The sequence below is a fragment of the Carassius carassius genome, chromosome 3 (genome assembly GCF_963082965.1).
Source record: "Carassius carassius chromosome 3, fCarCar2.1, whole genome shotgun sequence".
Taxonomy (NCBI): Eukaryota; Metazoa; Chordata; class Actinopteri; order Cypriniformes; family Cyprinidae; genus Carassius; species Carassius carassius.
In genome coordinates, this window is record NC_081757.1 from 44,300,546 (window position 1) to 44,322,011 (window position 21,466).

The following is a 21,466-nucleotide window of genomic DNA, read 5'->3' on the forward strand; positions in this document are numbered from 1 at the left end:
ACTCGGCTGAACAAAGAGAACGTGGAGAGAATGAGTTGGGTGAAACATCAAAGGGATTTTTCGGCCGTGTTACCGGGACAACAGACATTTGCATGCGATTAGCTTTTTACATCATATTAAGGAGGGATGGGGCGAGCGAGGGGAGCACACATCATAAAGAGAGAGAGATAGAAACACCGGTCGGTCACTCACACTGACTTATGTGCTGACAAGATCACGCTTCTCTCACGCATGCAGTGAGTTATGAAATACATGTTCTATCTGAAACATGCCTTCATTCCAATTAACATTAAATAATAGAGTCATTTGTCATGGAGCGGTGGGAAATTATCATCTTACGAGGGCTGCTGTGTTCACAGAAGCAGGTTCGAATCTGGCCTGTCACGCCTCTCTCAGTCTTTTTTTCCCCTACATTGTCAGAAAAGGTGAATTATTATACAATATCTACACTACTGTTCAAAAGTTTCAAGTTTAAAAAAAAAAAAATACAAATCTCTTCTGCTTGCGATGGTTGCATTATTTTATCACAAATACAGTAAAGCAGTAATATTTGATTTCTTCTAATATATTTCCAAATGTAATTTATTCTTGTAATTTATGAGATACTAAGTTGAAGTAACAAAAAAGTTTAAATGACATAAGACATAATTAGGACTCATGAGATAAAAACCCAAAATCAAGGCTGGGAATGTGATCAAAAGTTCAAATCATAGCAAAAAAAAAAAAATGAAATTAGAAGATTAAAAAAAAACATGACTCATAATGAGAAAAAAAGTCATAATTATGAGATAAAAGTTAAAATAATGAAAATGTTGAAATAGGTCAATTACAAATTGTTATGAAAAAGGGTAATGGATTCTCCAAACATGGTGACGATGGAGGATGGAACACCCGGTGAGCTCGCAACATACTGATGGTGGACGAGCAGAGGGGCTGCCAGGCGAAGAGGAAGGAGCATGCAAGAAGGCAGGCATTTGTGATCCTCACGGCTTTCCAGGCTTAACCCAGGAATGGGAGCCCTCTCTGGGCTAAACTCAGAAATAGGAGATCTCTCTGAGCTGGACGTGGAAACCGGCGCCCTCTCTGGGCTGGACGGGGAGACAGGGGCTCTCACTAGGCTAGGCAGGGAAACAGACGCCCTCTCTGGGCTGGACGGGGAAACAGGAGCCCTCTCTGGGCTGTACAGGGAGACAGGGGCCCTCACTGGGCTGGACAGAGAGACAGGGGCCCTCACTGGGCTGGACAGAGAGACAGGGGCCCTCACTGGGCTGGACAGAGAGACAGGGGCCCTCACTGGGCTGGACAGAGAGACGGGGCCCTCACTGGGCTCAACGGGGAAACTGGAGCCCTCTCTGGGCTAGACGGGGAAACTGGAGCCCTCTCTGGGCTAGACGGGGAGACAGGGGCCCTCACTGGGTTCAACAGGGAAACTGGAGCCCTCTCTGGGCTGGACGGGGAGACAGGAGCCCTCTCTGGGCTAAACTCAGGAACTGGAGCCCTCTCTGGGCTAGACGGGGAGACAGGGGCCCTCGCTGGGTTCGACAGGGAAACTGGAGCCCTCTCTGGGCTGGACGGGGAGACAAGGGCCCTCACTGGGCAGGACAGGGAAACTGGAGCCCTCTCTGGGCTGGACGGGGAGACGGGGCCCTCACTGGGCTCAACGGGGAAACTGAAGCCCTCTCTGGGCTGGACGGGGAAACTGGAGCCCTCTCTGGGCTGGACGGGGAGACAGGGCCCCTCACTGGGCTCAACGGGGAAACTGAAGCCCTCTCTGGGCTGGACAGGGAGACAGGGTCCCTCACTGGGCTCAACGGGGAAACTGAAGCCCTCTCTGGGCTGGACAGGGAGACAGGGTCCCTCACTGGGCTCAACGGGGAAACTGAAGCCCTCTCTGGGCTGGACAGGGAGACAGGGTCCCTCACTGGGCTCAACGGGGAAACTGAAGCCCTCTCTGGGCTGGACGGGGAAACTGGAGCCCTCTCTGGGCTGGACAGGGAGACAGGGTCCCTCACTGGGCTCAACGGGGAAACTGAAGCCCTCTCTGGGCTGGACGGGGAAACTGGAGCCCTCTCTGGGCTGGACGGGGAGACAGGGCCCCTCACTGGGCTCAACGGGGAAACTGAAGCCCTCTCTGGGCTGGACAGGGAGACAGGGTCCCTCACTGGGCAGGATGGGGCACTCACTGGGCTAGGTGGGGAAACAGGGGCCCTCTCTGGGCTGGACGTGGAAAGAGGGGCCCTCTCTAGGCTGGACAGAGAAAAAGGGGCCCTCTCTGCACTAAACTCAGGAACTGGAGCTCTCTTTGGGCTAAACTCAGAAATGAGAGCCCTCTCTGGGCTGGACGGGGAAACAGGGGCCCTCTCTGCACTAAACTCAGGAACCGGAGCCCTCTCTCCTTTGGAGAATGGGATTATAATGGAAAGCTAGCTGAACTGGACCACGTACTCCAATAGGGAAAGGTTTTGCAGGCAGGGGAGGTGAACTTTGTGGTATGGGGAACCATAGAACACAACTGAAACAAAAACACATTAAAAAAAAGGAAAATAAATGGAGTGGACAACACGCAGTAAACTGTTTTAGGTCTGGTGCTCTGTCACACTTGTCTACAGAGAGGAACAAGGAGACCAGTCCAGGAGACATGGAGATAACACAACCAAGAATCTTTAATAATCCAAACAGGGAAACACCATATTATCAGCAAATAAATACTAATATGTGATTTCTGTGCAATTTAATACATTTGATTACATTTTAAATTAGTAGACATTGTATGAGGTTTCAAAAGTCCAAAATATAATTCATTTAATAATAATAAATAATTAATTTAATTATTAATTTAATTTATGACATAAAAAATGTTGTTGTTGTTGTTGAAAACTGAATTGAAGATGCATTTTTCTTATGTTCCTTTTTGGTTTTAATGCCAGCTGACATAAGCTCCAGAAATCACACTAATGTTTCTCGTCCACTTCCACAATGATGCCCCTTTGAAACCTCATTTATTTCAAAGTTTAAATGCATCTAACTGTGTGCACCTTCTCTGATAAAGAATCACCCGTCTGCATCTGTGGCCTGCTCTGCCTCAGTGCCCTCAGTATACTGCGGCTGTCGGGCGTCGTCATGGCCGTCGCCACAGTGCTATTGTCATGGCAATATTACAGTATCAATACCCTGACACTGCGACAAAGAGACAGCAGCCAATGCCACATCACTCCACCCCTTTAACCCCTCTCCTCTCATTCTCCCTCCATCCTCACCAATCGATCCCTCCATCTCTGACTACATATGTGCGTATTGATTCAGCGTTGGTCCCCTGCTCTCTTCTTCTATCCCTCCTTCTTTTTTTTCTCTCTAACATCTATCAGGTTTCATCTCCCATCAGACCACCCCATGTCGCTCTCTTTCCTCCTCTTCATCTGTCATTTCATCTCTCTTTTTCACTCCTTCCTGTTCTCTTTGCCACCCCCCCCCACCTCTGCATGTTTTTCTTTCTTTCTTTTTTTTTGTCTCCGTCTCACTCACTCTCTGCATATTAATTGGTGCATTTGTGCTGCGGCGTACAAGACAATCAAAGCATTGGGGGCGGGTGATGATATGACTGTGTCAGACACAACACACATACACACACTCGTGTGAGCTAACAGTCAGAGGTGTTTGTGAGTTAATATCCAGATTCCTCTCCAAAATCATTCTCAAATCCCCAAAAACATCTGAAGATCTGAACAGACAAAAACACCTGTGCACGCAGAGAATCAGAATCTCACATGCAAACGATTTCATTCTGTGGATACTGTACAGAGTACGGAGAGATTATTATTATTTCTGTTGTTGTTGTTGGACCGAAAGCTCAAAATTAATTATTAGTTTAACCAACCTTTCCTTGAAAAAAATCTGAATCTCATATACAAAAGTAGTCTGTTAAGGTGAGACACTGCAGGCAAAAACACTGTTTTTTCAAGCACCTGTCAATTTTGAGATTTTGGGCTTTTTGGTTTTTCATAAAGTGCTTTTTCAAACTAGTGGAAGGAAAACATCCAAAAGACACTGTTAAGTGTTTCTTTTATCGCACTTTATCTGTTTGTGTCAATAGATTTCAATTACAAGACATATTTTTAAAGGCCGTTTTTTCTTCAACACTGAGCCATAAATCTCCACTTCAGTAGCACTTACACACACCAAACTTGACATTTTTATTCCTGTCTATATTCTGAAGATTTTTACAGAGGGATTTGTTCATATATATTTTCCTTGATTATATACAACATTTTATTCCCCCCAAAATTGTGAAAATATATTGTTTTCTGGCTGTTCAAAGTATTTTCTGAATTATGGAGTGACAAAAAAAGATAACCAGAATTCCCTCTGTAAAAACATTTGACTCTAATATGTCAAAGAAATTTAACAAAAAATTTGAAACTGACTTCATCTAGTGTTCAGATTTTTGTACTAGACATTTATGCAAATTAGCACATATTTCATTAAATAATGCCTCATTTGCATATTTAAACATAACATTTTTGAAAACTTGTAATACAAAAAATGTTTGCAATAATCAATGTAATCAATCAACTGGGTAAGTAAGGTGATAACTATTAGTTATTTTTTTTTGCCCTATTCACCTGCAGTGTCTCGCCTTAAGGGTCTGAATAAAGAAATCATCATCAATATTATTATTATTATTATAAATTTACTTATTCTTGATTTACTAAATTATTATTATTTATTTATTTTATTTTTTTCAAAAAGGTCAAACGTTGCTGAATCTGATACACAAAGGCCTAAAAAAATGCTTCGGCAATCGATTATATCTATCTATCTATCTATCTATCTATCTATCTATCTATCTATCTATCTATCTATCTATCTATATAATATATATATATATAAAAATATATAATATATTTTTTTGCTTATTTATATATAATATAGGTATAATTAGATACGTATTATTGTTGTTGCTGTTATTATTATTATGTATTGTTTTACAGCAAATTCTTCCAAATCCATTAATAGTTCAAGCTATTAATTTATTATGTATAGTTGTTTTTAGTATTTTCAAAGGAAAATATATGTATGCATGTATTTTCCGTTGTTTGTCTGAGAGGGTAAATAGCACGCATTACTCTTGTCCTGTGGTCGTGTTGTTCATCGTTACAGTAGAGCTGAGGAGCGGGTGACCCGCGCGCGCGCACTTGCGCCGCTCCCACGTGGAGCGCGAGTTTCTTCACAATCACAACTAAACTACAGAAGTTCTTTCTGGAGGACAACAAAATAGAAAACAAAAGTTTCTATAGGCTAATCTTTAAAAGACCCGATTGTAAATCTGAGCGCCGCGAGCAGACGCGAGAAACTTGTGCTCTGCGTGATTTGTGTCAGAAGTCCATCTCTCGAATCTACAGATCGCTTTAAAATGGTGCCTCCGCGAGATTATAATTACATTCGCAACCTACAGCCTCCGCCTCTCTCTCTCTCATTCACTCACTCACGAGCGCACAATAAATGGATCTTTGAGAAAAGAGAGAGAGACGTGTGAGGAAAGAGAGGAGGAGGAGAAGATAGAGAGGGCAGGAGGGAGGGGGCATCGGCGTATGCTTGTACACAACTACCCCTGATTTCCATTTTTTTCCCTAACTCGTAATGTATTTAATTCAAGTGAAACGTAATCATGACGTGTGTTGTCATTAATCTCCTCGCCGCCTCTCCCGTAAGTACATTCAGCCTTACTTTCAGCACAAATACCCGATTCATCTCAAATAACTGACCTAATCTGCTCTTTTTGAACGATTTTACTGATGCACAATGCTCGCGACTGTAACGGTGTGCGCGCGCGGACAGTTTTAGACGTATAAAGAGCGACTGTTGTCTCCTTCATAAACAACAAATACCCGACGACGACTTTTTTGGGGAGGCTGAAAAGCCATTGATACGGAAAAGCCGTCGCGTTTCTTTGCACACATACACACGCGTCAGGACATAGTGATCGGCGTCTGGTGTGTGTCTCTGTTAGGGCACATCATACGTGATCTCGCGCATTACACACTTCCTCACTTTTGTCTCGTGCCGTGTATGTTGCCGGTGTGTGTGTGTGTGTGTGTGAGAGAGAGAGAGAGAGAGAGAGAGAGAGAGAGAGAGAGAGAGAGAGAGAGATAGCGCGTGTGTGTGTCCTGAAAGAGATGCTAGGCTCGTGCATGAAAATGCAACTTTATTTTTTAAGGCCCTTAAATATTTCCAGAGCCTCAAGTGTGGGGAAAAAAAGTTTACTGAACTCCGGTACAAGCTGATTGTAGATGTTTGAACTTTTTTTTTAAGTGCGAGAAGCAGCTGTTCATTCTCCTGTGCTGCAGTAGTTTTATACTTTAAGAATCTTTCCTTAGTTGTGTTGCAGTCAGACCCGCATGTGTGAACTCAGTGTGTGTGGGACGCAGACAGATCCGGCTGGAAAACAGCTGTTCAAAAGCAGCATATTTATAGCACACTGGAAAGCTTTCCTTGCATGTTTACACAAAAAACCTGGTAAATTTGCACGCGCTCTGGATGTCCTAACGTCACCTCACAGATGCGCGCTCGCGAACGCTATTTAAACCTGCAGCTGCTAGTTTTACAAAAGGCCCTAAACACGTCAAGTTTAATGATTTGCCTCGATTGCGGCGAGACTGGCAGTGGATTGGAGATGAAACCCCACGATGGCACTCTTCAGCTGCGCCCTGATCGCGTGTCCTTTCCCCTCCCTTTATCTTTTGTCGAAAGAAATCAGGAAGAAAATGGAGCGCACAACATCCCGTCCTAAACCCTACATTTCTGTCTCGGTTTGGGTAAAAACGACGCCGTTGCGTCTGTAAATTGCGATTTTATGCACGGGTGTAATGTCAGCGTTAGCGGGAGGACGCGTCGTGGGCGCGTTTGTTTGTGAGCATTTATTTATTTCATTAATGTGGCTTTTTAATTGAGATGGCCGCGCGAGAGAAGGCGACTGAAAATGGTTGCGCGTTTTTATCACGCGAGGAAGTTCCTCTCCACAGGCGCTCATCTGATGTCCTGCAAATGCATCCTGCCGAGAAACTTTAGACACAGACACACACACACACACATACATACACACATATAGCTATATATGGAAATTGTATAAGGCGCCATTGATGTTGATTATTTAGCGCTGGCACAGATTTCTATTAGACGGGTGACGGAGTGAGACCAGCCCCCTGAACTGACGAGACAGTTTGACGGATAAACCGGGCAGAGATGTGACTAACTACTTTCACAACCAGATCTGCTCCTGCTCAGTTACCTGTTGTGTTCAAGTTGTATTGCAAAACACGGTTACACTTTAAGGTGTCCTTGTTACAGTATAATTATATAATTAATTACTGAGTAATTTTAATGTAGCCTACTGTACTAAAATGTACTAAATGTTTAGAGTTAGGATTAGGGTTTGGTTTAGGGTAACGTTCAAGGAATTATGCATGATTGTTACTATAATAGCAAGTACATGCAACATGCGTGTAGAAAGGACATCTTAAAATAAAGTGTTATCCTATTGTATTTGGATACAGGTAATGTCAGGGACATATCATTGGGTTAAGGAGTAAGGTATACGTAATTTAATTACAGATGAAATTGCATGCATTTTTTTATAATAATGTAAATTCATTGGTGCATTGTATCAAATGATTAATTTAAATGTAAGTGCATAGTTGTAAAGGCCACCTAATATAAAGCGGGACCTCTGCATGTTATCCATCATTATAAAAAAGTTAAATTATGGCATTTGCATGTAATTTTACCTGATTTGACCACTGCTTTTGAATGGTTTAACAGAATGCAATTTTGTTATTTAATCTCATTAGATTTGTGATGTCAATAAAGCCTGTTAATTTACAGGCTACCTCATAAAACATAATTTTATTTGATGTAACGATAATTTTTTTACATACTACATTGTTATAATCGCTGCCAAGTTCATGCAGATATAGATCAGCGTTGTCAGTTTGAGTTCCTCTCTCTGCTCAGATGCCTGAAGCTAGACTTTCTAGCAAAGCACACTGCCTTTGTGCACTTGTTTCACACTGCGAACACCTTACAGCTCGTTTCATTGGTGGAGGTCAGAGGTGGCCTGTTCGTGGTAAAGAAAAAAGAACATTAATTGTGATTGAAAATGATCACTTCTTTAGGTCATTCAAGAGTTGATTTCACCTGAATCAGAGCTCATGCTCTCTTGACTCAGACCCGGTTTACACCTGTTATCGTCCATCTCAGGTGATCCAACATTAGTTTTGACAGGTCAGATCATTATTACGAGATTATGTCTCATATATATGTCAGGCTCTTACTGCAAGTTGATCAAATAAAGGGGAAAAATGGAATGCTCCTGGTCCCAAACATAGGCTACTTTTTAATTTCAATCTAGTGATATGTATATCACTATATGTCACTGACTATAGATGATGCCAGACATGTCATTGTTGTTCTGTGAAGTCTAATGCATATATGTTTGGGTTTTCCAAATGTTTTAATCACAATCATCCAGGTGCATTAATGTTCACACCACACATGCAGTGTGTTCAAATGTGGTTGTAGTGATCTAATCAAACACATTTTGGATCCTGTATACACCTGCATTTAACGTTGTTGGATCACCTGAGATGGTTATCTACTGTATACCAGGTATAATAAAACGAAACACTCTTTAAAATATCTTCTGTGTTCAGCAGAAATATGAAATTCAGTCTCGAAATTATTTGTACAGTAAGCTAGAACTTGAAGGTGAACTTGACCACTGAAGTTTATTGGTGAAGCCTTCAGATTTGACGTTAGGTTTAGTTCTCGTAAAGCAGAATCATTTCAAGGTTGATATCCTTGCTTCATGCTCTCTTTAGGAGATAATGTGTGAGATTGTGATTTTTTGATATCACTTGTCCTCTCTTAAGCATCTTTGAACCGAACCTTCAAACTGTCCGCAAGTCTCTCGGAGGAATATAAATCGAGGAGACCAGGTGAAGGTTTAGGATGACTTGGAATTTCAACCCAAAAAGAGGAGGTTGAAGGGAAGGAGAACTTTGCACATGCTTGAGTCACTGTGTGGGAGCTGGGTTCTGTGAGAGATAAAGTTCAGGCCAAGGTTAGAAACAGGAAATTAATTCTGTCCGTGGGGATTTGTTGTATGACTGCAACAATCCAGAATCATACACAAACTGACCTTAGAAATCCTACTCGGAGATACAAGAGAGGTAAAGTGCAGTTCAAGCCTCACACACATCACATACTGAGCAATCGGGTTTCTCTCTTAGTCTTTCTCATGATTTAAAGATATCGCTCTCTTTCTCTCGCTCTCTCCACATCAAAGAACAGTCTGCGATAAAGCCACTCATGTTATATTTTCAAGGCCACGAGCCTGAAGTCTTTCAGTACGTACGAATGATCTCTTCTTAGTCTTTAGATATGTTACATGGCTTCACTGTTGGAGGCTCAGTGTGTCCTCGCACCGAACGCAGGAGACGTTATTTCAGGTGCTCGAGGCTAAAGAATACGAACCGCTGAGAGAAAAATATCTGTTTTATCAAAGATGACTCAAGTGCTTGTTCAGTCATTTCACGAGTGGTTTTTCAGAGCAAGTTAAGGTGTGCGTACTACGTACTGTAAATGTGCTTCTTGTGAAATTCTTCTGTCGTAAACATTCAGTAAAACCAATTAGTGATACTTAGAAAATGAAATAATAATTTGACCTCAATCAAAATCCTATAGATGTTGCAAACAGGTCATTTTTTCTTCATAGTTCATCTTTATGGAATACATTTGTTACTTCAGTGTGGACATTTCTAATTAGCAAAAGTCAAAAAATAAAAGCACGAGATACATCAAATCATTTTAATAGCGGCTACATTACATGCAGTTCATTCAAACGACAGCAGTCTATTTCTCTTTTCAATTTATTTTGTTTATACGATATTCATTCCATTACATACAAAGCCGTTAGTTAAATAGCCAATACATGTACCCCAAGAAGGCACAAAATGTGCGAGTGTGTATTTGCGTGTGTGTTTGTACAGGGAGTGTAGCATGTGGACATTCAGACAAAGGTGTTTAGCATGCATGAATCATCTAGTGACTAGGTGCCATATTGAGTGTGTGTGTGTGCATTATTTGTGCATGCTGCTTTATCGCTCTCCTGCCTTCATCTCTCCCCTCCCCCCGCTGTCTAGCACCTTATCACTCTCTCCATCTATCCAAATTTGGAGAAGCTTTATTGGCGTGACAGGGTTGGTCAGACACAAACGTGTCTGTCAAGGCGGAACAGTGCATTGCCATGACGATATTCATATGATAATAATGCCAGCAGACCAAACAGACCACACGATCCTCCAATGCAGAGCAGAACACTCTGTCCCCTTTCTTGACAGATTTACTCATCAAATATGCTCATTCAGAACGTATTTGTGTTCTTCATTTATGTTTTTTCTTCACTGACACCCCCCATTCTCTCTTTCTCGCCTGTCTGTCTCTCTCCTCTCTTTTCTTTTCTCTTCGCCATGTTGGCAGGCCCCAATCTACCAGCTGATATCAGCATTCCCTGGCACTGTGCCAACTGGCACCGCTGCAGAGAGACAGAGAGAGAGAATGATAGAATGAAAGAAAATCAGTCAAGAACAGAGGGAGGAGGGAATGAGGGTGAAAAGAGAAAAAGTGCAGGGGGTGGAATCAAAATCTATGGAAGTGAAAAGACAGAAGAAAGGAAAAAGGAGGACAATAATGGTGGGATTAGGAAAGAAAGAAAGAAAGACAAATGGAGGGGGCAGTATGATTGATATAGTGTGATATCGTTGTGAGTCACGGCTGAGCTAAAATGTCAACTGGCTCTGTCTGCCACCGTTTCGTACAAGTCTTATGTCACAGATACTCATACTTTCACACACAGTCACAAACACACACTAATACACAAGCAAACACTTGATTGTGTTCATAAATCCCAACTCAGACATGGACATACAGTTCAGTCTGTTCGCAGAGGTAAATACATGAAGAAAAAAACCCACACATACACAAGCATAGTGACACATATCCAGGCATACAGACACCCTCACAGATGTTTAGCAGATTGTCTTTCTGTAATCATCAATGAAATTAATTTCTCTTATTTATGAAAGAAGCAGGTGTTTTTGTGTGTGTGTGTATCTGGGCCTGTTCGCTGCAGACTTATGCAATTTATGAATCTGTGGATTTATGTAATTGTTCACTTCTATCAGTGCACTGTGTGTTAGGGTGTGTGTGCTTATTTGATTATCTTTAGTATTGAGATATTGGTGGGGGTTAGAGCAGATGTATCTATATGTCTGGACTTTAAAATGTGTATGTATGTATTTGTGATCTGATTTAAGCAGCTACTGTAAGTGTATTGGCAGGAAGGGTGTGTGGGGAAGTCCAAACATCTCGCGCCCATCCTGTTTTGGACAGTCCATGTCCTGCTCTGCCCTTAGACCCATACACAGGAACAAATGTGTGTACACTCATTTTTTTTATTCTGTGTTGTACTTGACAGGAGACTGTTGGAGGTGGTCAGACAGATTGCCACCTTCAGAACACACCCTCTTTAAGTCAAGGAAGTGAAACATGGCATAGACACATCAACAGTGAGTGATTTATTTATTTGTCTGTCTATATATCTAATCTAAATCTAATCACACTTATAAATTATTTTCTCGTTCAGAGTATGGATTCCCCACCAGAGAGTATGCTGGCTCTTTCCTGTGAGTCCCCATTGTTTCCTCCCTCCATGCCATCCCTGGACCACAGTCCCCAATTCCTACCCCAGAGTCCTCAATCTACCCCTTCTAGCCCTCAAACTGAACTCTATGCCCCAGTCTCACCTTGCCCCCTTCCAGAGGCCAGCCTCCAAGATGAAGAGGAGGATGAGGAGCTGTCAATGCCCCCTTCACCCACCCCAGCGGTGGCGCTGTTTCCTGGTGAATTGGAGCTTGGTAGTCCCTCATCAGACAGCAGCCCCCCAGCCACACCATTAACACATTTTCCTGGTTTTGGAGCTCTGGAACAGGCCATCTCCTCTGGTCAAAGTACCACCTGTGATGGTGAGTTGGATCTTCAGCTTTTCAACAATGAAGGCATGGCTGTCCCCGGAGGGACAAGCTCTGGGCCTGGCCTAAGGTTCCCGTGCCATGTGTGTGGAAAGAGGTTCCGCTTCCAGAGTATTTTGTCCCTGCATGCTCGGGCACACAGTTTAGACAGGGAGCGTCGTGCTTTAGCTCCCTACCGAACCACACATGCTAAACTGCAGCAGAACCATGTGGGCAACAGTGTAATCCAGAATCTCAATAACAGAGAGCCTGGTCTGAAACTGAGTCCATTATCTGGGTCATTACAAAAGAGTATGGATGAGGACATGGTTCCAGAGGAGCCTCTTCAAACTGCTAGCAGCCCTCAGTTCCTTTTTGAAGGAACCACAGCCCTGACTCCACCTCTAACAGAGGAAGCACCAATCTCAACCTCCTTGTCTACACTTGGCCAAGCCCACTTGGAAGATAACACCCCCTCCACAGCTGCTTCTGCCTTCCGGTGTCATGCCTGTAAGGGTAAGTTCCGTACAGCTTCAGAGCTGGCACGTCATGTGCGGATCCTCCACAACCCCTACAAATGTACAATGTGTCCCTTCTCAGCCAGTCAGGAGGAAAGCCTGGCTGCCCATCTGCAGGAGAGCCACCCACCTGAGGATCCTGCCACTGAAACGGTTTTCCCTTCTCTTCCTATAACAGCACCAACTGAGACTCCTCCCTCACAAATACCAGTTGTTCCAGCTTTCAAATGCGAGACGTGCGGGCAGCGTTTTACTCAGTCCTGGTTTTTAAAGGGACACATGCGGAAGCACAAGGACTCATTGGATCACAAGTGCCAGGTTTGTGGCCGTGGCTTCAAGGAACCCTGGTTCCTAAAGAATCATATGAAGGTGCATCTCAACAAACTGGGCCTCAAAGCTGGATTGGGAAATCTGGGGCCAGCTGGAAATGAGCAATCTAAAGGTCCTGCAAGCACACAAGTGTTGGGGGCCCTGTATTCTAACTTGCTCCTGGCTCGCAGTATGACCAGTGGTAGTGTTTCAGGAAGTCGCACAGAGAGGTCAAATGCCAGTGCAGGCTCAAGCAAATCCTCTATATTGGGTTATTTGGGCTTACCCAAAGACAACAACAATGGAAGCTGCATGGAGCGCCTTCAGGCAGTAGCACAGGTTGCAGAAATGGGTAATGGTGGAGGACGGGGAGGTGACGCAGCAGACGGAGCGGACCAGGCAGCCATGTGGCAGCTGGTTGCTCGCAGTCTGGTAGCAGCACAGCACAACCAACAGCAACAGCAGCAGCGATCTCATTCACACCATGAGCTTCCTCCCTCACGAGGCACAGTCTCTGGGGAAGCCAAGCAGATTAGGGCCTACCTGGGTGGGTTGGGTTCTAGAGAGGAATTGGAGGGATCTAGTCCACCTTGGGAGTGTCCAGATTGCGGCAAGCTGTTCAGAAGCCTTCAGCAGGTGGTTGCTCATTCCCGTGTCCATGTCAAGAAACCACAGAAAGTTCAAAGTCCCCGAGGGGGCATGTCCAGGGAAGAGGACATTATAAACAGAGTGAGTGGAGCTCAGGCAACAGGTGGAGTAGGAGGAGGACAAAGAGCTAGTGACGATGAAGGAAGGCAGGAGGGGAAGCCATCAGGAGTCGGGACAGCTGGGAGCTTCCATTCTGTCATATCACATCTTTCTGGTAAGGATCAACTTGCATAATCAAAAACATCTGACTTTATCAGTACAATATTTATTATCTGTTACAATCCTTCATAGGCTATTGCACTGCGGGAAGCTGATTGAATTTGAGGGCAATTTTTTTTAGTATTTCATTGTTGTTAGTTTTGGAATCTTTCCTCCCTGTGTTTCAGCAAGGCAGGCCTGTTGTTAGAAACAGTGAAGACTCAGATTATATTTCAAAGCAATTGTTTTTATTCATTATATGCTATCTCATCTCAAGGTCAGAATGGTCTGAAGGGATCATCCTCTTCCACTTCATCTCCAAGGGAGCGTGTTCGGGGAACAGGGACGAAGGATTGCCCCTACTGTGGTAAAGCCTTCCGGTCTTCCCATCACCTTAAAGTGCACCTTCGTGTACACACAGGTAAGGCCAACATGAATAGTAGAACTGTGATTCTCAACCCAGTGGCTTGTGCACACCAGGGTGTACTTTACTGGGTTTCATGCACTCTCCGCCATCGAGTATGAATGAAACATACATGAAACAGGTTTTGCTTGTTCTTGTGGTTACTATTATTATTATTATTATTTCTATGTTAATTTTTTTGGAAATGTTTTTATTCATTAAATTTCACACCCCTTTATGATTAATTTCCTGATTTATCTTGATTGAAACTAATTGCTGCCTATCAGGTTCAACCACAAAATGTTCTCTACCAAAAAATAGAAAAAAAGGCAGTGCTCCTACAGTTGATGAGAGATGGAATGTCCTAATTTAACAGTAATGCACTGGGGACTACACCTGATGTTGCATATGATGACAGGCACTGCCCTCTATCTATTACTGTATGTAACTGCATTTAGTCTTTCCACACAGTTTTTTTTTGCTTCACCACAGTAGCCTCCCAAATGAAGCATTGCTATTCATAGACAACTTTATGTTATTAAAATAACACTTTTTAGTTTTCAATCAACAAGAGTGCTTTATTCCTTGTTTTAGGTGAGAGACCATACAAATGCCCACACTGTGACTATGCTGGCACCCAGTCTGGCTCTCTCAAGTACCACCTTCAGCGTCATCATCGTGAGCAAAGGAATGCTATGGCAACCACCACAAATTTCCCATCACCAAGCCTCCCCTCTCTGACTGGCTGTCCTCGTGAAGGGGTGAAAAAGCGGCGTCACTCCTCCATGTCCCAGTCTTCTTTTGGGAGGGTTCCTGGAGGGGCTCCTTCTTCAAGGCAGTCATGGGCTGCAAGCCCGCCAGAGAAGAAGGAGGGCACTACTGCATCTGGACGCCACAGAGAGGGAGACGTGGAGAGTCAGTATCTCAGTCTGTCGGGGATGATGGGTACACTCTTTGCTGGCGGTCTAGAACCAAGTTGTATTGGAGAGGTGCCACCTCCGAAAATGCCCAAAGTGTCTCGACGGAAACCCCTTACTACAAGCCGCATGATGTCAGCAAATGGTTACCAGGGCGGGATTCAGTCCAATGGGTCCCACGAAGGAGGCTTTGAACCTCTGGACCTTTCCCGCCGCCCTTTACAAGATGAAGTGAGTAGTTCTGTAGGTGGACCATCAGGTATCTCTAAAGGAGGGAATGACATTCTCAATCAATGTGTCTTCTGTCCCTTCCGGACCTCTTCCGTTGAGCTTATGGCCATGCACCTTCAGGTTAATCACACCAGCAAGTCTCGTCGCAAGAGAGGAGCCTCTCTCGCTTCCACCAATCATTCTCCAAAAATAACTTTGGCCGGGTCAGACCGCGATCCTCTGGCTCTGTGGAAGTTCCTCGGTGCAGAGGACGGAGTAGCTTCTCCTGAGGATTGGGTCTCGTCAAAAACAAGAGCTGAGAATGGAGTCAGCCCAGAGAACGGGGACACAGAGGATAGTTTTGAACTGACCCTTGGAACTGTGGGACATGTCGGTGAGAAGGGACTTAAAATGAGAGAGGAGCTGGACGAGGAAGATGAGCAAGTTGATGAAGAGGAGGATGACCTGGAAGGAAATGGGAGCTTTGGAAGTGTACCCCAGAAGCAGAGCAGAAGGGGTGGGTCTGTTTCATCAGACCTCGCTGCTGATGATCTGCCCAAGGAGGAGGAAGGCATCTTGGGGAATTAACATTAGACAAGAACCCTGGATGAGTTTGGACTAGTGTTGTCAAAAGTACTAACTTTGGAACTAGTCAGTATTGACTTAGAATCAATTTCCCGCTAACATTTGAGCGCTGTTGAGCCGATTCTTTGCCATTGAGATCACACGCTCAACAGATTTGACTGTGATTGGCTACAAAGATCATCACTGAACACAATGGCCAATCAGCACTGCTTAGGAATCAGCTCATTAGCGCTCAAATGTTAACAGGAAATGGATGTTTTTAAAATCTCAGTCCTGATTGGTAATGAAGTCTGTACTTTTGACAACACTAGTTTGGACATATTTGGGAAACAGTTGTCCAGGGTCCCTTGTACAACCCTTTTAGAAAAAAAAATCTGAACAAAAAAACAGCATTTGTGAGTTGGTATGGCTGCTAGTTTGAGCTGGTTTAAGCTGGTCATTTGCTTGTCCAAAGCAACTAGCTCCTGCTCGGGACTAGTATAAACTAGCTCAAACCAGCTGCCATGTTTCAAAACATACCTAACCAACATATGCTGGTTTTTCAACTGGGAATTCAGACCAAGGGCAGACCAGTCGCTATGCTAACATATTGTACAGTATCTAAACAGATAACCTGCAAAAGTATTTCGAAATCAAACATTCCTCTTAATATATCCTCTGAGCCCCCCTTGGTTAGTGATCGATTACCTCTACACACACACACAGACTCTTAGTCACACAGAGATATCCAGTATTGTATGCTAGTCCAAGCCTGCCTGTCTCGGGGCCTTCTTGAACACTGTTCTCTTGTTCCTGTCTTCTCGTCAGTGAACACAATTGCCAAGTTGTATTTCATTTACAGTTTCCTTGCTCCTGTGAATCTTGCTTTCATCTCAACGGGGATCTGGAATGTCAATCTGGGGAGCTGGAAAAGCAAAAAAGAGACACTGTTCTGAATCGCTACGATATACAGTATTAATTCTGAGAGACACGGGCATCCTACTTCCATGTGAACTTGATCTGACTGCACGTCTTCAGCAAACCAAAGGAGTGGGCACACTTCTTACCATGCACCTGCCAGACTCTGAACAGAATGCTGTGATAACTGAACGGTACTTGTGAATCACCTCTAACAGAACAGGACAGAGTAAAGAGTATATTACCAGATATCCACACACTGCCAGTCTGCTCAGACGGGTCTTCTTCAGATATTATATCAAACAGAGATGCTGCCTCTTCTATATGCTATTTCTTTCAGTGCCTGTTGATGTAAAAGGTTTTTAGCAGATTCAGTAACACAGGAATATAGTTACAGTGAATATAAACAGTATATATGTGTAGTTGTGCTAGAGCGTAGAGTTCTGTGACAACATGGTGGCAGTTTGTGTGACTATGTCAGCTGTGAATGAAACAATGAATGAGCCCAGAGCACCACATGTGGGAACAGCTGGCCGTTTGACAAGGGCCCTATGGAAGTGTTTATGTTGCAGATACCACCAACCAGGATTTCTGGGTGAAATCCAGACCACAGATACTATGGAAAGAGTAATTTGAGGATTGGAAATGAATCCAAATCTAGAAAATGGAGACTCTGCAATATATCCTTCATATTCCTGTGAAATCTCAGATTCTCAAACCACCCGAGAGAGGGTGGAAAGTGGGTCTCTATTAAAAAATTCAGTAAGCTGCTTTATTTTGTTTTTTAGACGTGAGTAGACATATTGAAAGCTAAAAAAAGAGAAATACACACACACACACACACACTAACAAATTCAGACATCCCAGTAGAACATATGTAGCTTTTGTAAAGACGAGAGATCAAAAAGAGAGAGAGAAAAAAAGTTGTTTTCCTTTTAAGAAGTGTTAATGGAAATGGATAAGGAGAATAGTAATAAGTATTATAATAATTATGAAAGAAGACTGCTTCAGAATGTCTTTATAGCACTGTGCAAAGTTATTTTCCTTTCTTTTCACCTTTAAATGCAGACCTAACGTTGTTTTTTTTCCCCAAACCATTTCTTCACAATGCTGCAGATTCAATTCACTTTCCCTTAAATTATCCGTTTATGTATGAACAAAAACAATCGTTCGGACACACAATCAATGTTAAAGCTTGCCTGATGATCTTGAAACTTCAGTGATTGCTAATATATGTATAAGCTGATGCAGAAATCGTGTCCAAGACATGTCCCAGTATCAGCATTGTCAGTCTGACTGATCTGCTTGCCAAATTTGATTTGATGTAATCGTGTCGCATTTTTGATGTGAAATTAGCACATCTTACAAATAATGATCTAGTTTCCTCGTCCAACTCTGTGAAATCATTTTCATCGGGTCATCTCATTTTTATCGTTAGACATTGAGTAGGCGGTACCTTTGTCTGGTGATTGACAGAGGCTGGCCTTAATACGTGCGTTATCGTGTCCTTGTTTCATGTGTAGATTATCTTACGTTTTCGGTTAACCCCTGATGTGGTGTTCCTTTGAGATAACAGTCAAGCCACTGTGCCTTCTGTCCTGAGCACTTCCTCAAGTATTTTGTAAGCTCACCAAAAGCACTTAGCCCCCACTGTTTCACTTTGTATTCTTTGGTAAACCGCTCTGTACGTCTCTGTATCTGATCCTCTGTATTGTAGGGGTCATTTCCATTTCATATAACGAGTGTCATTCCATCATTCATGTGTGCTGTTGCACCCCCCCCCCCCCTTTAGCGAATGCACCACTGAAAGTTACGTACTATCTAGCTCCGAGGCCTTTTCAGAAGTTACTTTGATTTCTATGATGTTACTTTGATGCTGATGAAATGAAATCAAGCTCTTCTGCTCATAATTATTATTATCATTGTTCTTTTTGTTTTATGGAAGAAAAAAAAGAAAAAAAATGAACAAAATGTGTGTTTTGAATGTTGTACAGATAGAAATAGAGATGTTGTGTTTCTAAGGAGAGATCAAACCGTGATACATGCTCTCCATCGCTCCCTGTGCAGCCAAACATCTGCATCAGCAATGATGTGGCTCTTTTAGGACGGCCTAACTGTGTACTGGGATCAGGGCAATAGTATTGTTGTGTGTGTGTGTGTGCACTGATGTCTTAAAAATGAATATTTTGTGAAGAAATACTGACACTGTGAAATAAGCTTAAAGTATTCCCAAACAGTGACAACGTGACAGCTGCTCAAAATTTCACTACGTTTGACATGCACTTTTGTTTTTTTGTTTTTGTTTTTTTCACCAGAAGTGTGTGAATTCATAAATGCTATCCAGTGAGAGGGGAGAGGTGGGGACAAGGTCTGGTTTGGTCTTTTCAGTAGCTGACTGCTGTTGGTGGCAGAGGAAGGTGATCTAACATAGTAGTGACTAATATGAAATTGTGGCTTGAAAAAAAGAAAAGAAAAAAAAAGAGTAGAAAAGAATCAATAAAATAAAATAGTAAAACAACAAAAAAAAGTTTTTCTTGCTGTTTGGTGTGTTTTTGCATTACATTTCCTGCTATATTTTATCGGTGTGTGTGTATTTTAATAAAGCATGTGCCTGGGGATAAATGGTCACCATCCTGATATATCCATGCAGGAGGAGAAGGGTGTAAGTCCTGGGGCATTACATACTCGTACCCCAGTTTAATATGCAGAGTCACATTAAGGGTGACTTTGTGAATACTGTAACTTTCAAAACATTGGACACAAAAAAGTTTAGGGCGGTACTAATTGTTTGTTCAGAATGCACCCTTCACCTTTGACTTTGAAATTATTTTTTAATAATTATTTAATTATTATTTAAAAAATATATATATTGTATATATTACTGTAATATTATTATATATTACTGTAATACTGCATTGCTCGTGACCTTCAGTGAAATTTGGCAACCTTTATGTTCACACAATCCTGTTAAACCTAAACAAACAAAACTAATTGTTTTTATAATATGATCAATGCTGGGGTAGTAATTTCCATTATGTAATACGATTAAAAAAAATATATATATATATATATATATTCATAATCAGACTACAGATATTTTGACCAAATACCAGGAATTAGTAATTAATTATTATTAGTATATAATTTAAGCATGTGTATCTTGTCTTTCAAACGCATTTAACTGCACAACTTAACAATATTTTGTATTTAAGTTAATCCGAGTTTTGTCAGCTCACCCACTTTGATGTAATATAGAGTGTGGAATAAGTTTTCTTTCTCTTTTTATTATTATATCGATAGCTTATCCAAATCAATATAATAAATAAGTTCGGTAAAAAGGAATCTAAAAGTAATTAAAAAGTAGTCTAAAGCGTACCTGATTTTTACCTGAAATGTAAATTATCGATTGATTGATTGATTGTTTTATTTAGTAATGGATTATAATGAATGTAAAGTAAATGTAAGTGATGTATTTGATGCTCTGGCGTCTTCAGCTGTCCCGACTCCTCTCCAGTTGACTGTGATGAAGTGAACATCAGCAGGATCTGTTCATTAACAGAAGGCACTTTGTTGAGAACAGCTCTTATGCATGTCTTATGTCTCAAAAGCTTTGAGGGTTAAAGAGAGATCTGCTGTAATATTGTGAGCAGATGTTCTCAAAGCACAATCACAAGCGGTCTCTGCTGTCCTCTGCTGAGCACGAGAGGTCTTGCATGTTCAGGCAGTTTCACAGAGATAGATCTGATGCACACATTCATTCTCTGTGTGGACAGTGCACAACTGTGACCTCATCTACCCCTCAAAGATGCGTGTTAGTATGAACCTTTTAGGGCTAATTAAGTTACAAAGGCCTTTTTTTTTTTTTTACAGAATTCAACTCTATGTCATTTTTGAATGAAAGCCAAACTAAGTGCAGAAATGCACCCCGATGGGATTTTGTCAAGCCCTGTGATGGGTGACAGAAAGGGACAGACTAAACTGAAATATGGCCGAGCAGTGATCAGATATACTGTGTTTACTAGATCGACCTGGTCAAACCCAGATGTATTTTTCAAACTGAGTGACACAAAATGTCATATTTTCAGCGGTACCTTGTATCAACTGCTGTTCTGATGGAAATAAAATGACAGAGTTTTGCATTAGGATCTCTTTCTCTTTCAGAGTAATCTTTGCCTTTCTCTTTGGCATTGGTTCAGGATGTATTCTCGGGCTGTTGTCTACTCTTTACGGAAGTTCTAAGCGGCCATGCATTATAATTTTTTTCCCTTTTTTTCTCGTTATAACGACTTAATTTTCTCGTTATCTCGACATAACGAAAGTCATTTTCTCGTTATAACGACTTAATTTGCTCGGTATCTCCACATAACGAAAGTCGTTTTCTCGTTATAACGACTTAATTTGCTCGTTATCTCGACATAACGAAAGTCGTTTTCTCATTATAACGACTTAATTTTCTCGTTATCTCGACATAACGAAAGTCATTTTCTCGTTATAACGACTTAATTTGCTCGTTATCTCCACATAACGAAAGTCGTTTTCTCATTATAACGACTTAATTTTCTCGTTATCTCGACATAACGAAAGTCATTTTCTCGTTATAACGACTTAATTTGCTCGTTATCTCCACATAACGAAAGTCGTTTTCTCGTTATAACGACTTAATTTTCTCGTTATCTCGACATAACGAAAGTCGTTTTCTCGTTATAACGACTTAATTTT

General features: G+C 42.2%; 1 protein-coding gene across 1 annotated transcript; it reads left to right on the forward strand.

The window, feature by feature from the left end:
* The first annotated feature begins 5,508 nt into the window (after positions 1–5,508).
* Positions 5,509–19,244, forward strand: LOC132127495 (zinc finger protein 219-like). Its single transcript, XM_059539399.1, has 5 exons — positions 5,509–5,704; positions 11,531–11,621; positions 11,699–13,751; positions 14,013–14,156; positions 14,733–19,244. Exons 3-5 carry the CDS (start codon positions 11,702–11,704, stop codon positions 15,851–15,853), a joined length of 3,315 nt encoding a protein of 1,104 aa, XP_059395382.1. The 5' UTR covers positions 5,509–5,704; positions 11,531–11,621; positions 11,699–11,701; the 3' UTR covers positions 15,854–19,244.
* The last annotated feature ends 2,222 nt before the right edge of the window (positions 19,245–21,466 follow it).